The sequence below is a fragment of the Orbicella faveolata genome, unplaced genomic scaffold, assembly GCF_042242905.1.
Source record: "Orbicella faveolata isolate gen_17 unplaced genomic scaffold, um_ofav_v1 contig_2, whole genome shotgun sequence".
NCBI classification, from domain to species: Eukaryota; Metazoa; Cnidaria; class Anthozoa; order Scleractinia; family Merulinidae; genus Orbicella; species Orbicella faveolata.
In genome coordinates, this window is record NW_028301547.1 from 8,034,669 (window position 1) to 8,052,528 (window position 17,860).

General features: G+C 40.9%; 2 protein-coding genes and 1 pseudogene across 2 annotated transcripts; 1 reads left to right on the top strand and 2 right to left on the bottom strand.

Annotated features, from left to right (window-relative positions):
- Positions 1–1,322: 1,322 nt before the first annotated feature.
- On the bottom strand, positions 1,323–5,914 carry LOC110068836 (ZP domain-containing protein-like). The gene is made up of 5 exons (XM_089288864.1): positions 5,800–5,914; positions 5,089–5,409; positions 3,410–4,001; positions 2,198–2,508; positions 1,323–1,653 (listed from the first exon to the last, which is right to left on the bottom strand). The coding sequence occupies exons 1-4, from the start codon at positions 5,912–5,914 to the stop codon at positions 2,280–2,282; spliced, it is 1,257 nt and encodes a 418-aa protein (XP_089144990.1). The 3' UTR covers positions 1,323–1,653; positions 2,198–2,279.
- A 3,464-nt stretch (positions 5,915–9,378) lies between these two features.
- LOC110068846 (uncharacterized) lies at positions 9,379–11,353 on the top strand. Its single transcript, XM_020776261.2, has 3 exons — positions 9,379–9,611; positions 10,153–10,515; positions 10,898–11,353. Exons 1-3 carry the CDS (start codon positions 9,509–9,511, stop codon positions 10,975–10,977), a joined length of 546 nt encoding a protein of 181 aa, XP_020631920.1. The 5' UTR covers positions 9,379–9,508; the 3' UTR covers positions 10,978–11,353.
- A 911-nt stretch (positions 11,354–12,264) lies between these two features.
- On the bottom strand, positions 12,265–17,078 carry LOC149111798 (uncharacterized; annotated as a pseudogene).
- Positions 17,079–17,860: the final 782 nt, after the last annotated feature.

Below are 17,860 nucleotides of genomic sequence, written 5' to 3' on the forward strand. Positions count from 1 at the left end.
TAGCACAGACAACGCTATATGAGCTATATGAGTATGAATGTTAAATCAGAGTCAGTTTCGTATTCCTGAAATTTTGAGGTGGGGTCATACGGGTAGATTTTCAGAAAAACGTGATTTAACCTACTAGTGCCCAGTCTCTTCTTTAGGTACTCGGTCGTTCATTTTGGCCATTCGACTTAAGTAAACAGTAAATAGAGAAAGGAAAAACGTCTTGGAAAATTTTTCAAAAGAGTTAGAAGTTGGGTTGTTATAATCCATCAAAACCGTAGTCAGCAACCGTATTAAGCTCCGAACAATGCCCCATCCATGGTCATGTTTGGGTTCGTTTACTGGCCTTGGTCAGGGAACCTGTTTAGCCTTGTTCTCTAAACTTTAGTTCCTATTGACTGCCTCAAGAACTCTGTTGTTCGCTTCTTAAAGTCTCGCGAAAGTGTTTGGGTTAGTATGGTATTCTAAAAGGATGTTTAATTAATCCTCTAAGGACAGTCATCCCATGTGACCCACGCAAAGCTACCGATATGCTTTTCAAGTGCTTGTGCATTTGCCAGTAGAACTGGAAGAAGAAGCAGTGGAAGTGAGACCATGATTGTGCAAGACAGTAGTCCGAGAAATAAAAGACCCAGCTAGAGACCAGGTCTAGGTACCTCCTCGTATTAACAGAGGCAAGCCGATACCATGACAGGATTCGCCCTACTCCACTTGGTCTCGCTTTAGTAGAAATGCATTTGAGGAGTAGGGATGGCGCAGGGGTAAGAGCGCTCGCCTCCCACCAATGTGGCCCGCGTTCTATCCTGGGGCCTGTTTCTCGAAACCCCCAGAGACTTTTCGGGCCCGCAAGCTATTTTTACTTTATCTGTATCAAAAAACAAAAGGTGTATGCTCCTTTAAACTTCTTGTATGACGGGAACATCTGGTCATATTAGGGATATGTAAATAAAACAGCTCTGTAATCATAAGATTTGAGACTGTTTTGTGCTACGGCTTTCCGAGTGCGAAAACTTTTCGGGACCTTCGGGAAACGGGCCTCTGGCCCGGTGTCACATGTGCGTTGAGTTTGTTGTTAACGTTGATTTTCGCCTTGGTCCGAGGTTTCTTCTCGAGCTCTGGTTATTCCGGTTCTCTTCCCTCCACAAAAACCACATCTCCAGATTCCAATTGGACCAGGATAGAGAACCTGCATGAAACCCAGCCAAGGCTGATGTGGCTTCCTCTATAAACATTGTAATTTATTTAGTTATCTATATGTATTTATAATTTTAATAACACCGTAAAGATGTTTATGTAAAAAGCACGTTAATTAAGAAGCACCACGTATACAAGTACACACTTAACTCTTAAATAAAATAGATTCAAAAGTACTGTGCAAAACAATTACTGAACAACAATAGAAATCTAAAAGTCTTAAAATCAATTCTAAAAATTTTAAATTTGTACAAAAACCTACTAAAATGTGTGTTTAAATATCAGTAAAGCTGCGCCTAACAGTAAAACGGCTAGATCTGAATAATGGTTGTGATTTTCATGGCATTGCCAAAGACCTTGAATCAGCATGTTGCTCGTGCCGATATTTTCTGGTAAACATCAAAACGGTTGTGATGAGGCAAACGGCACATACAAGGGCCAGACCCATGATACCGACTGCTAAGCCAGAGCCTTAAAATAGAAAAAGAACAAAATAATTATGTTAACGCTGTTGTTGTTGTTTTGCTGTTGTGCTTGCATGAATTATGGAATATTAGCGCGTCAATTGCTAAGTAGAGTTGGCAATAAAACAATAATTATGGAACAGTGCGTTTTGTCAACTTCACTGGGTATAGTGTCGTGCTTTTATCTATTTAATCTATGTTTTGTTATTATTTTCTTTTGTAGCTTAACACTTTTAACTCACTGTACCTATCACCTTGGTGTTATTTTGGGATCATCGAGTTTTGGTTTTCTGATTTCACAGAAAGTACACAGAAAATACAATCCAAGATTGCACATGCAAGATGGCAGAATACATCACTTAATATCCCATCATGTGATACTACAAGCAACCATCAGGCTACTTGTTTATTTGGTAACGCTTTCAAACTGTGATTTAACACGAAAATACGACCGGAATAACTGGATGAATTCGTTTTTGTTGGTGTGAATTTGTACCATGTATGAGGGATATAAATCGCTTCGCAAACCGACTTGTGCGAAATGTACTAACCATTCTTGTTACATGTACACGATTCAGCTCTGTCCAAATCTCGCTTCCTGCGCACCAAATGGACAGGACCCTGTCCAAGTGACTACCCATCGATCAAGTCATCATGAACTTCACGCTTTCTAAGTCTACCATTCGATGATGGGCATGTCTTCCTGCACTCAGACAAGGAGTCATTCCTGTCACAGATTACCACGTGACAGTGTATGAAGACAAAAGGGTGATTGCCAGTAAACTGAAATGCAGTAGTTGTGAACCGCTGGGCACTTTCCGAGTTGGTGGATAGGAAAGCGGTACTTTCATCAGCTGGGCATCTGTTGGTAATAACGTTTATGGGCTACTTATTGAGCTTGTTCGTTGTAAATGGGTTGATATTTGGCCAAGTTCCTTTTCGCGAGTTTATGGTCTGACAGGCAAACCAATGTCGAGCCATCTTGACCGAGCAAATTTATTCACCGAAGGGCTATTTCAAATGGCAGAAAGAACACTATTTTCTAGTGGGTAATAAGGGACAATTAATCCCGAGCGAGCAGGATAGTTCTATCTTGCCCTCTTGGGTGGCAGATAGCGGAGCAGGGTTTGGTTCATCTTGCCTGCAAGAGAAGCTAGCCTTATTATGAATATAACTTCCTGAATATGTATTTCATGGTTGCCGGAACTAAACTTTAAGAAAGAAAAATCTTTTCGAAATTGTGAATTACTAAGCTAACCGTTTGGGTACTAAACATGCCCAAGGCGCGCATGGGACCTTCGACCGCTTCTGACCACTTCTTACGAATCATGTCTGAACGAGCACAAACATAAAATTCGACTGGGACAAATGAAGGTAAAGGCAAAAATAGAGCCGTCCTGTGAAATTTGAATGAATTTCGATTTCCCTTCCGTCAACAACATTGACATTTTGAGGTTTAGACGGAAACCCTTGCAACGCCCACAAAGATGACTGAGGAGCTAACAAACAAATAACGAAAGTAGGAGACATGGAAAGCGTAGAACGTCAGAATAATAATAACGAGAACAATTAAACTCTGATCTGGCCTAAGAAAAACATGATGTGTGCACTTATTCCAAGATTGGATATGAAAGCGCTTGACTTGAGGTCGAAGAAAATGTTACTTTATATTTTTTGTTTTTCAGCGGCAAAGCGCATTTTGTGTCTAGTTGGGCAACCATGATAACGCCTTTTGGAATGATGTCCCAATATACTTTGCTTACCCGTTTTGAATGAAATTGTATTCTACAGAGCCACTGTGATGTTGTGTTGGCGTGGCATAACAGCGATGAGCGGCGATTGACAACTGACTGTCACCAGTTAATACAGACACCTCAAAGAACAGGGGCTGTTGGAGTTCTGCCGCAACTGGCATGTCCTTGTGAGAGTAAGGAGTTGCAAAGTCCCTGTTCGGAAACATATTCAAGGTGATGGTGAAATTCCCTCGACCTTCAACGTTAAAGTCGACAGCGTTACTTTCAGGTTTCCAACCAGATGAGGACACCATGCCAGACTTGGAGTACTGGCAACTGAATGGAATCTGCACCTGCTTTTTGCGCGTTACAGCCCCATTTATGACCATGTCTGACGGGATTTCAAGGACTTTGTTAGAGTATATTAAAGAAGTGGGAGTTTCACTGGCCGATGTGAGACAACCATCAAGCGGTGTTGTAAGTGAAAAATGAGTGGTTGACTCTGCCGCCGAACAGGAGGAATTCCGGAGTCGGAGATGTCTGCGGTCAACCCCGGGAAGAAGTGCTTTTGCTACCACGACAGTCATGTATTGGTTTTCACAGTGAACAGTTACCTCGGGAGCTGGAAAAAAATATATATATTTGTATGATTTCACACTGTGCAAAACATTTCCAACGGTTAAGAAGCTTTTCTTTTTAATATCATGATCTAGAAATATTGCTATTATTGTTAGCTCGTTCTTTTTATTTTTGCTTGTGAGAGAGAGGTTCGAATTGTGTGGCGTTATTTAGGTCAAGTGGTACCAACAACGCTCAGGAAGAACATCATGACTGTACATGTTGATGTATCCAGAGAAAATGAGGAAGAGAGCATAATCCTTCACACATGGGCTTTTTCGGATGAATTATATTTCAAATCTGTTGTTAATCCTGTTTCAAACTACATGGTATTTTGGTGTTGACAACTGATTGGTAAGTTACTGAAGTCATGTACTTCAGTGATCACTTCAGTAGTCATGTATTGTTAAGGGAGACCTTTGAATCATGGGAACGAATTAAAAATAGGACGGCACAGACTATAAATGTATTTCAAACTACCTTCGTGAGGTACAGGGATATGCTCTCCTTATTTTCCCATTTTAACACTGTTACCAACTCGACTGCTGTCAAATTCACACATTCTGTAAAGATCTTGATATGTTTCGTTGACGTACCTCGAGTTTTTTCTATCCTTGTACATTTTGCGTCTTGTCTGAGTAAGGGGTTCCGTTTGTGAGATGGGGCTTTTGAATCTGACTAAGCTTTCAGTTTTTTTCGCGGCTCGGTGGATGTTTTAGTTTCCACAACTGTTTACGACTGTTTGGTAATTTTCAGTTATTTTTAAACGTCTGAAAAACCATTCAGTTTTAAAATTAGTGTGGTAATGTTTACTTTCCATAACGTATGGCAAGTTTCGGTTTCACTTTTTGACGGCGAATTTTTGAAAGTTTTGCTTTATATCTCTGTGAAGAGTTTCAGTTCATCTCAGCCCTTAACATTTCAGCCGTTTGCTTATAACACCATCAAGTATGATGTCAAACCTTTGGATGACGTGGACCTTCTTTTTCAGTGGAGCTCTTATTCATAACAGCCAACATGACGTTATCAATGATTACACTTTACAGTGTATTTTAATCACTCTCATCTAATAGGAAACATTTCTTACTTACCCCAGAGCTTGATTTCAAATCTTTTGGTGCTGCAGTGACCGTAACCATTTCTTGCTCTACAGGTGTAGTTACCAAGTTTTTCGTCCGTCAGCGCACCAACCATTAATGTGCACCTCATTCGTGAGGCTGCTGGAGATCCAGCGTGGCATTTATCTCCGACTCGTTTATCTTGAGGATCAAACCATTCAATTATATGTGGTTTTGTCTTTGGACTCTTTGCCATGTCATCAGTCTGCCACGCAGTACAAGTCAAATTAATGGTTGTGCCAATCGCCAGTTTGCTCGATGACGGAGTCGAGGAGATTTTAATCTTAGGTTCAGCTGAAGGAAAATACATACGCAGGCTAACTTAGGTCAAAATCTGCCGGAGTCTGGTTTTCTCTCTCGGTTTAAGCCTTGCCCGTTGCTTAGTTCTCTCTCGGCTCTTTTTTCGCGAAACGGATTAAGCATTATGGCTGAGCCGAGGGGCTTGGATTTATCACGATTTAACCACAAACAGCTTCTGGGCATAACTGACACTAGGTACATGTAATTCCAATTTTAAACTTGGCGAGTTTTGACAAGTATCAGTCAAAGAAATGGCCAATGAATGCCTTGGAACCCAATATCGTTCCTTCCTCCTTCTTTGCAACTCCCTCCCAAGGCATGCCCTTAGATATGTAATTGCATTCTTCTTCTTTCTCGATATTACTGGAATTCTGATAAACGTACCATTTACAGTGTTACAATACTGACACCAGGCAGCTGGAAGACTCGACAGACCACTGATAACAAGTAACAACAGGGAATACTCTGTCCCGCAAACCAGAAAAGAAATGCTAGCCATCGATCATCAAACGTCTACATATATAAACCGTTCTTGCGGAAATTATATGAAATTTCAAACTGTCAAGATAGCAAAAAAGAAAGATATAGAATCAAAATACCATTAACTTACTTAGCTTGCTTAAAATCAATAACCTGAAACTTGAAGGTATTTGTACAGCCGTGGCCCTAGTACAATATCACGAAAAAGTAAACTGGTCCCATGAATGAAAGCAACCTATCCACGAGAACAAGAACAAGCATTGACATGTGAAGCCATTGAAACTGCAAACGTTAGAAATATGGACCCCACCTTAAACTCTGGATAAATTTGCGACAACGTTACTTAAGCTCTTAACGTCCTAAAATCATGTGCAAAAAAAGACTATTCGGCCAAGTTACCTCAGTGCAATAAGCTCGGCCGTTTAACTCTCTCGTGCATACATTTAACAAAGAATGATACTTCTATAAAATCCATAACGCACATGATAATCAATAATATAATACTCGTGGCTAGAACACATTTAAGAATGTATATTTACCTTAAATTGGTCCTACAGTCCTCTCTACCAACTTTCTCACAGAATTTATAGATCAGTACATCTTGTCATCACAATTTTATATGCTATGCACCGGAAAGAGAAAAAAAAGTCACATATAGCATCATTTTCGTTTTTTTTTTTTTTTAATCTTATTTTTCATGTCTCATTATTAGGGTCTGCACAACAACCGATAAAAACCTTTAGTTAGAAATTTCAGTTGTCATAAATATAAACGTAAATCCTGAGTCAAAAGTTTTAAATAATATCGAGAAGAAAAAATTGTTCATTGAAATATGATTAAACTTTCCTTGACAATAATTCCGCATAAGTCATGCATACAGTTTTTCGTTCACAAAATGGATAGAGTTTTGATGGAATTGTATTGGAGAATAAATATGCCCACTCACGTGACCGAAGTTTTGAACAAGGATTGGCCAATGGTTTCCGACGACGATACTCATCATGTTTTTCATGAACTTTGGGGACTAGGGTTATTTTCGGAATTTTCTAGGTTTCAGCTTCGTAGCTCATTGATCATGATTGTTTGCAGTCATTCTGCGAGTCCCGTGGTTCAAGTACCCGCAAGGGCCACAGATATAGCTTTTGTCTCAAAAGTTGTTTGTCTTTGTCCTTTAATAGTTCTTAATTCTAGAACAATAGCTGCCATCGGTAGTCATGTTTGGGTTTGCCAAGGCTTTGCCTAGGTCCTCTAATAAATTTCCTTTTTATGCGTCGATTCTCGACGGGAGAATATTTTATTAATGATATCAAGTGCTTTGCTGTTCATTTGTGGGAGTCCCATTAAAGTTTTTTGATTAGCATCCTGTAAAGATGATTAATCCTTCAGATCAGTCGTCCCGTACGCCCACACATGCCTACCGATAAGGTATTTAAGAACGTGTGCATTTCTTACCCAATCAGAAGATTATTGTGCAAGTCAGAAAATGGCAAAATGACATGAAACAATGGAAAAAGCAAATGAAAACAAGATTCCTCCTTCCTCTTGTACGATTTAATACATTGTTGGTAATTTCTTAAAAATGGCTAATTTAATATTTTTGAAAAATGCTCCGAAAAACCCAGAAAGTTGCTTTTAATTATTTTGTTGCTTCCTGTGTCATTTTTGTCGAAGCCAATTAAAAAAAAAAAAAACATTTCAGGCCCCGTCCACACTATGCCGGAGAAATTTGAAAACGGAGGTTTGACTCTGAAAACGCATATTTCATATATATTAGAAACAATGAAGGGCGTGCAAATTTTAAAGAATGCTAGCTTTGAAGTTGCCCAGAATGCAAAAAGTTCAGTGCTGAGAGCGATCGGAAAATATGCTCGAAATATTAAAAGTTGCTTTAAACTTTGAGTACAACATTAACAAAATTGATTAGGGTTATCGGAATTGTAATTCCTTTTCCCTTTTTCTTCAAAATAGCACCGATTTAAGGAAGGCGATCCGAGATTTTTGCGTGGCCTAATTTCTGGAGTAGAAAAATCCAAGTCAAGTTCCGAAATAGAAACCAGTACTCAAACTTCGTTAAAGAGCGGAAAAGAGGGGCGGGGTTTGATGGCTAGAAAGACCATAATTCTGCGCGCACTAAAATATGAACTTGATGCACGGGAACATGTACATGAAAAGGAGCAAGCCCTAGGGAATAGGGGCTACTGTGAGCTAGTTATTTTTGTTTTAGCTCCCAACTCAAATACGTTTTCCGACTGGAGGGGAACGTTTCACGTGTCACTAACTTCTTAGGGTGAGCAAAACTCACTAACTCTCTAGGGGGCTGAGGGTCTCGAGGAAAAAAATCACTGTTTCCCTTGGGACGTGTCATTTAGTGCTTAGTAACAAGTTGATTATTTGAATGCGTGAAGGAATTTTGATAGACTGGCAAACTATTAAAAAAAGATTGAGAGCATACTAGATGCTCACATTCGCCTCAGAAGTGTAAGCGTTTATTCCCAGCAAATGTTTTGATTTGGACATCTCCTCTGAATATCGTTATTTTTCAAGACATCGTTTAATTATACCATGTTTCTACAGTTATCTCTCAGTTAAAAGCTACACTGACCACTTACCTTACGCGACATGCAGATGAACACAAAGAGTGTAAGAGTATGACTTACTTTTAATAAATCTACTTTGATTAAATTATGAATTTTTTTCTTCTAGTCCCAGGGTACTAGCTAAACATTTTATTATGCCTTTATCAAAAGTGAGAACAAGGCAAAAAAACTGGACTGTGCGAGGTTTTACACGGACGGTTGTATTTAATTATGAAACAGCAGTGTGTATGATTTGAACTTCTGACTACGTGAATAAAATCATGTTGCGAAAAAGGAAAGCAAGTAGAATAATTAGTCTAATCGCTTTTCAGGAAAATCCAGGCAATGACATAATTTTTGGAGGTTTAAACTGTCAGAAAATATTTCAGTTTTTATGAAGAATTTTCCAGTACTTTCAGTTGCTGTGGTCATATACCTGTAATTACATAATTGAACGTATTTGGGAAATAATGGAAAACGAAAGACGACTCTAAAATTCTAGAATACCTGCAATCTTCACAAAAAAATAATACAGATTAGTAAATTTATAAACTTTACTTGAAATATTATTAATCAAAGTAAAATAATTTTCCAAAAAAAAAAAAATATAGACTAAACAGTTGATTCTCTTTCTTCAAAAATTGCTTCCCCACTAAAAATGAGACTGGGTCTTCGCAATGATGGTAGAGGACCTTTAAAATTATTACTGTCTAAAGATTTTAGGTGCAGATAAATTTCTTCGCATTTGACTTTGTTTTCAGTTTTAAAACCATGGAGGTCTACGGAAAGCCTCCTTTTTTTCCTTTAAAAGCACGTTTAACTGTAAGGTAAGCAATGAATATTTTTAGAAACGTTAAATTTCTCAGAATTTCTATGTAATCCACTACGTCATTCTATTTCACATTCTGAGAGCGCTTTACTTAATATGGGATAAGAAGCCCGATAAAAAGGGGAACAGTCCTCAACAACTTTAAACCCTTGTAGATTGAGAGAACTGTGCTTTACCTGTAACACCCTGATATCAACTGCTATTAGCCATGGAGAACACCAAGATGTGTCCTTTAATCTTTGCTCTCGCTGTGATGTCGTCTTGTTTAATGGTTACTTGGTGCCAGTCTTGCGGAACAAAAGCGTATGGAGGTAAGAAAAACTCAACTAAGGAGTGGGCTCATCCTTTTCTTCAATCTCTTTTTTCAACACCTCGACTTTAATGAAACCTATAAAAAATGCCTCGAATCCCTGTTTTAAGGAAACCAGGACACCATTATGTCTATGAAATGAGCAGCTTGTTCACCATCTCTCAATTCTTGAAAGGAAACTCGAAAGATAACTTTTTATTCAACAAGTGTTTTGCTGGTTCTTGATGTTCCATGCTTGTATAGGTTCGGTAACCTAGTATTACGAGCCGATCTATCTCTAACTCTGTCTTTAAATAGTGCTCGTGATTAATACTGTTCAGAGTCATCCATGAGTATCAAAATTCAGGAAAAAAAAAGTGGAAAAGGGTTAGATAGAAAACTAAGCATATTGGCAGAAAATTAACCAAAGAATCCTCCTCTCTTTTACAAGTTGCTATGAGTCACGAGCTCGTATCAATATGATGCTAAACTATTCTTTAGGAACATTCACACATTACTGTGTGGTTAAATGCGTTAAGAAAGTCTACTTTGTTACATGGCAGGTTCACCACAACTGGAATTCTACGCCACTAAACTGGGAGAGCCCTCTCGTCCTCAAGATACGAATCGTTTCTTTAATTCTGTCACTGTTCATCGAGGCTCGAGCATCACTTTAACATGTACTGCAACAGAACCGCTTGGTTTCCCATCGAGGCTTGAACCTTATTTACGGCCATATGTCATAAATTGGTTCGTGAATTCGTCCACGATCCAGGTATCAAATTGTGACGAGAAGCCCCGCAAAACGAAAACATGCTTGCTGTCATTGGTCAATGTCAAACCACGTGACAATGGAAAGTACTTCTGCCAGGCAGCCAACGAACTCGGATGCACCTACAAGCAGCTGCACCTAAAAGTCACTGACGGTGAGAAACTCTTCACATCCACATGACAAAACCGGGATGACACGAGTAAAATTGCATGCAAATTTTGAGACCTGATGTCATTGTTAAGTGTGAGATTTTTATGATTGTTTTATAAATTTTTCCAACCACCATTGAAATTTATGCAGTATTAAAATTAGAATTTTTTTTTCGATGGACCAAGTCACGTGTCACGAGCAAAAGCATCCGAACGAGGTTGGGGTGCAGGTTTTCTTATATATATCTCTTTTATTTTGTCCACTCTGACTTCCGCACGGCGCCATAGTTCGTTGGGATGCGGGAAATGTCTTAGCAACGTCACTTTTAATGGATATTTAACTGATAAGTTTGCGAGACGGTGATTTGAATTTCTTCTCCGTTTCAGGTGAACGTCCTGATCTTAGGATTGGCAGAATTGTTAGTCGCCAAGGAAATATTTCCAAGAAGTTCAAACTGAGAGCCTGATGGTTTTTCCTCTTTTTCTTAACACTTTCATTTGATGGGGCATTTTGTAAACCTTAAAATAATTTTTGGTATATTAAACTGTAGTACTAAATGCAATGTCTTGCTACCGCCTTTGCTCGTTTTTATTTTGTTTTGTTCAGTTTTCCTGTTTGAAGCCATATAATGTATGTACGCGCGAACGTTTTTGGCAAGAAATAATTTGAGAGAAATGAGGTGCCCGTGGTAGCTCTCTGTTAAACCATCAAATTAGGGATTTCTTATTTCTGGCTTCTTTAATATCCCCTCATAAATTTCTTTATCCGGAATGTCATCAAACAGTGCAATATGAAATACCAGAATGAAATAAATTCACCTTATCTCTTGGTTTAACATGCAATATTCGCGTATATTTTGCGAGTTACGCAGTAAACTACGAGAAATGACAAAAATCTCGGCTCGTAATATTTGTGAAACCATCGAATATGGAATTTATTATCCATTATTATGTAATTTTCTAGTATGCCAGCTCCTAGTTTTTGAAATACATCCTGCATCATCCGAAAATTGTACCGATCGCATAAGGTGCGTGGGATTAACGAAAGCAAAATACGTCTTGACCTATTATGGTAAAATGACGTAATATTGTCTACGAGACCTATTGCGTGTCTACGAGAGGTATTGTCAAATGACATAATATTGCAGCAACGAAACTGTACATTCATTGGCGATTTTCAGTTTTCTTCCTTGCTCTAAAGGAGAGCGCTTTGTTGTAAATGGCGCATCTTCGGAAAAATATCAATAATAATAGGGGATTGTTCAGCTTTATCACGTGTTTACACATAGCATTAAATATCACGAAAACCGAGTTGCTCAAGCCTCTTCATCAAGGCCACGCCTGGTGCTTAACCATTCATATGAAAATGAGTTTAATTTGCCTGTGGATGAAGACTCGTTCTCATATGGAAGTATGGACATCAAGACTCACTTTGGGAAAGAAGCTTAAGGTAGGAGTGATGAAGTTTTTACTCGTTTGTCTCACGATGGAGTTACTTTAAGATGTAGATCGCGAAGTTTCGACTGCTATACTGCTAGTCTTCATCAGGCGATGCGGTCAATAGGCCCTTTGCACGATCCGGTCACATGAAACGAAATTAACTACGCTGGGACGTAAGTTACATAGTGGAACTTCTAAAACAAAGGATCTCGTACCAGTTCAGCCCGACTTTCCTTTGTTTTGAAAGTCCCACTGTGTCACTTGCGTCCCAGCATAATTAATTCCGTACCATGTGACCGGATCGTGCAAAGGGCCTATTGTTGCGTGTCGCTATTTTTAGCACCTTGGTTCGCTGCTATTGGTTCTTGGTTAGCTGTTGCTCTTGTTGTGTTCATGAGCTTCTGTACAAATGAGGAAGGATATCCATTAGAAAAATGACATGAACGTGAGAGAGACATACGGTTTGCTCGTACATAAACCTCCGAGATAACAGAATACGCCAGCGAGGCGGGGCATTTACCCATTTGAGTCAAAGTCAAGTTTATTGATCGTGACCCTCACTGGTACACACGAAGGGTCAAGGAAGCTATCCATGTAAGACTTCATCCAAATCACATCAATAGAGACAGTGGAATCGAAATTCCTGAAGCATGGATACCTACATTCAGAAAGCACAACAACCGGTCAATTAGAAAGCGGACCTATGAGGGAACAGGGTCACAAAGTCGGAATAATAATGGAGATCGACATGCACCAATAGCAGCGAACCAAGGTGCTACAAATAGCGACACGCAACAATTGATCTCATCGCCTGATGAGGACTAGCAGTATAGTTGAAACGTCGCGATCTACATCTTAAAGAGACTCCATCGTGAAACAAACACGCGTGTGAAAAATCCATCTATCCTATCTTACACCACGATGAATGATGTACACATCTTTAAGCTAAAGGTAATTCGGAAATGGCATATTCGATGCTGTGATAATCACAAGTCACCTAAAATTGATCACGTTTGTCAAATACTTGGTTAGACCACAACAAAGAGGAAATGGAGCATCAATACCACTGTTTGAAAAATATTTCATTTTTAATAATAAAGTGTATTATCGTTTGTCTCACGATGTAGTCACTTGAGATGTAGATCGCGACGTTTCGACTGCTTACTGCTAGTCTTCTTCAGGCGATAAGGCCGACTGATTGCACGGTATCATTTATATCACAAAGGTCGGCTGTGATTGGTGCATTTCGATCCTCCTATTGTTCCATTATTCCGGCGAGTAGCTGTTCCCTCAGTGGTCCGCTGTTGTACCGTTCTCCTGTTGTTGTGTTTCTTGATCGGGGGTATCCATGCTTCAGGAATTTCAATTCCGCTATCCCTGTTGATGTTGTTAGGGTGAAGTCTTATGTGAATAGCTTCCTTGACCCTACGTGTGTACCAGTGAGGATCTCGATCAATAAACTTGACCTCATTCCAGATAGGATAGTGGCCGGTCTCGTGGGTGTGTTCAGAAACGGCGGAGGTTTGGGCTCGGGCGAGTCGTATATCCCTGTCGTGTTCTTTGATCCTCTCCTGCATAGATATCCCTGTTTCCCCGATGTAGACTTTGCCGCACTCACAGGGAATCCTGTAGACAACACCATCTTGTTTAGCCGGGTTGACGGTGTCCTTTGGTCGCACTAAGTGTGACCGAAGTGTCGTGTCGGACTTAAAGACGGTGCGAATGCCTTGTTGTTCTAGGCAGCGGCGGAGAGACTCCGAAACTCCTTGGACATAAGGTAAAACGGCGGTGGATTTAAATTCCGCGACAGGCTCTCTTCTTGGGGTTGTTCGTGCCTTTGTGATCTTCTGTACAAAAGAGGAGGGATATCCATTAGAAACAAGTACAGATGACAGATGTTTCTTCTCTCCAGCGATTACTGATGGTTTGGTGACGAGACGTTTAGCCCGGTCGTACAGACACTTCATAATACCGCGCTTTACTGAACGAGGGTGGTGTGAATCATACGCTAAGTACTGATCAGTATGTGTTGGTTTCCTGTAGACACTGGTGGTAAGGCGGCCATCAGGTTCTCTGTAAACTGACGTGTCGAGAAAGGCGATCTTGTTGTTGTTCTCGATCTCCATGGTGAAACGGATTGATGGTTGTTGACTGTTCAGGTGTTGCAGGAAGACGTCAACTCTATCCCGATTCAGGATGGTGAAAGTATCATCTACGTAGCGTTTCCAGATCTTAGGCTTGCAAGGTGCGGACTCTATTGCTTGTTCTTCAAATATCTCCATGTAGAGATTAGCAATAACCGCGGATACAGGGCTCCCCATGGCTGTGCCGTCTCGTTGTTCGTAAATCGATCCGTTGTACTGGAAGTACGTAGATCTTAATACGAAATTCAAGAGGTCCGCGATTTGAACTGGTGTAAGTGTCGTGCGGTCAGCCAGGCCTGCGTCGTTCTCCTTTTTTTGTAGCGCGGCTTGTACGGCGCCCTCGATCGGTACGTTGGTAAACAGTGACTCTACGTCGAAAGACGCCATGATCTCGTGGTCCTGGATCTCTTCACTGGCGATGGTGGAGGCGAAGTCAGTTGAGTTCTTCACTGTGAAGTTCGAGTTATCTGCAAGAGGAGATAATACGTTAGCCAAGAAAGCGGACAGGTCGTATGCAAAGGTGTTGACACACGACACAATTGGCCTAAGCGGTGTGTCGGCCTTGTGGATCTTCGGCAAACCATAGATCCTATGTGGTTGTTTGTGTCGAGGTCTGATCTTATTATAAACCGCCTCTGATATGTGTCCACTCCGTTTCAGGGTTAGCAGCTTCTCAGATAGCTTCCGGGTCAAGCGGTCTGTCGGATCTTTGTTGAGCAGCTGGTACGGTCCGGAATCAATTAGCGCTGACATTTTTGTGTGGTATGTGTCAGCGTCCAGGATTACGCTAGCGCGTCCTTTGTCGGCCGGAAGGACCATGATTGAGTTGTCCTCTTTTAAGCTTTTAAGAGCCTCCTGCTGTTCGTTCGTGATGTTGGGCGTGGGTGGTTGTGCCTGTTGAAGGATGGTGTTGACGGATCTCTTGACTGTGTCTGCTCGCTCCGCATCTAGTGGCCTGACTGCTGACTCAATTTTGGCGATGATCTCGGTGGCTGGGACGCTCGTAGGAGTCACGGCGAAATTTAGACCTTTCTTCAGTAGGGACACCTCAGCTTCGTTAAGGGTCCTGGATGACAAGTTGATAACCCACTTTGTTTTGTCAACAAAAGTTGTAGGAGAAACAGAAGACTGTTTCTCTCGCAAAAGTTTCTCAAACTTGCGCTGTTGACGGTCTTTGGTGGTATTAAAGACTCGCTGGGTAGTGGATTTAACCTTGTCGAGTACCTCTGCAGCGTCATTCGCAGAAAGAGCAGATGTTATGCTCTGTGCTGTTGATTCGGCTTCTTTCTTCGTATCTGCCTTGGCTCTCTGCGTCAGTCTGATTCTTTCCCTCAGGAATCACATGGATGCTAGTTCAGCGACTCTGCGTGCGCCTCTGGTGGGAACTGGCGGCCGAACTTGCAGATCTCTTGGAACAATGTGGTTATTAACACACCAAGGTCATGGAACGTGCGGTCCAAGTTCAACTGTTAGCATTTTTTGAGGTTAACAAAGTTCTGTCGGTATATCAATCCGGCTTCCGTAAGAAGCATTCTACCGAAACCGCGGTTGTCCACTTGGTTGATCATATATTAGAACACATGGACAAACAACAGTTGACTGGCGCTGCCTTTATTGACTTAAAAAAGGCTTTTGATCTTGTTGACCACAAATGTCTCCTTCACAAGCTAGAGCACTACGGAGTTAGAGGGCACAGTCTCGGCTGGTTCAGAAACTATCTCACCACCCGCTCGCAGCGAGTTCAATATGGAAAGGAGTTATCATCCAGCCTTCCTCTCGACTTCGGTGTTCCTCAGGGTTCCTTGTTGGGGCCTCTATAATTTGTGATACACATAAACGATTTGCCTCAATGTTTACTGCACTCGTCGATTAGCATGTATGCGGATGACACTGTTATCTATTATTCTGGATCTGAGGTTAGCAACATCAGGGAAAATTTACAAGAAGACCTCAACCGTGTTGAGCAGTGGTTGGTGAACAGTAAGCTAATACTAAACCAGAGCAAAAGCAAAGGGTTACTCTTTGGAACAAGACAACTCCTGCAAACCACCTCAGACTTTGTCCTGCAGATTCAAAGCAAGGACATAGAGAGAGTGACGAAGTTCACTTACCTTGGGACTATGCTCGATGAACAGCTTCACTGGAAAGAGCATATAGACACTACTTGTAAAAAAGTTAATAAGCGTCTAGGACTTCTAGCACGCATACGATCTTGCCTCACTCTTAAAGCAGCAAAGTGTGTCTACAATACCCTTATTGAGCCAATCTTAAGTTATACTGACACTGCTTGGGGTGAACTGTCTGTTGGCTCCAGCAAAAGTCTGCAGCGGTTCCAAAACCGTGCTGCCCGTATCATTCTCAAGCGTGACTCTTCTGGAGATACTTTTAATGTTTTAGGGTGGACTGACTTAGAAACGAACCGTAAAATCCACAAATGTGTTTTAGTTTTTAAATGTTTGCATAACTTAGTTCCTCAGTATTTAAGTAACTATTTCATTAGGAACTACAATGTACATGGTTACAACACTCGAAGGAAGGCTGACCTCCATCTACCCAAACCCAAACTTAGCCTTGGCAAACGTACTTTTAGATTTTCTGGCACAGCCCTTTTTAATTCACTACCTTGTAAAATCCAACAAGCTGTATCACTCTCCTCTTTTAAAAATCTTGTCAAAGCCCATTTTATTTATAGCACCTAATTTATGATATCTATTTTTTTCCCTACCAGTTCATGCTTGTAACTCGTTTCAATTTTTTAAACTCTTTTTATATAACTATTTCAACTACTAGACGTTAGTTTTTTTTAACTCTATTTTTATAACTATTTTATACTATTAGACGTTTTATATTTTTAGAAATTGTATTTAGCAGGGCCCCTCTGGATATCAGCCACTGTGCTGAATGGGCCACCCTGCATAAATAAAGTTTTACCTACCTACCTACCTACCTGGTATAGCGTGCAAGCTTGCGAGAGCAACGCTCATGTCGACGAATCAACCTTAGGGCTGTGCGCCCATATTTCTGGTCAATGTCGAGGAAAAGGTTGTTGTTGAAGATCCACAAGGCCAACACACCGCTTAGGCCAATTGTGTCGTGTGTCAACACCTTTGCATACGACCTGTCCGCTTTCTTGGCTAACGTATTATCTCCTCTTGCAGGTAACTCGAACTTCACAGTGAAGAACTCAACTGACTTCGCCTCCACCATCGCCAGTGAAGAGATCCAGGACCACGAGATCATGGCGTCTTTCGACGTAGAGTCACTGTTTACCAACGTACCGATCGAGGGCGCCGTACAAGCCGCGCTACAAAAAAAGGAGAACGACGCAGGCCTGGCTGACCGCACGACACTTACACCAGTTCAAATCGCGGACCTCTTGAATTTCGTATTAAGATCTACGTACTTCCAGTACAACGGATCGATTTACGAACAACGAGACGGCACAGCCATGGGGAGCCCTGTATCCGCGGTTATTGCTAATCTCTACATGGAGATATTTGAAGAACAAGCAATAGAGTCCGCACCTTGCAAGCCTAAGATCTGGAAACGCTACGTAGATGATACTTTCACCATCCTGAATCGGGATAGAGTTGACGTCTTCCTGCAACACCTGAACAGTCAACAACCATCAATCCGTTTCACCATGGAGATCGAGAACAACAACAAGATCGCCTTTCTCGACACGTCAGTTTACAGAGAACCTGATGGCCGCCTTACCACCAGTGTCTACAGGAAACCAACACATACTGATCAGTACTTAGCGTAT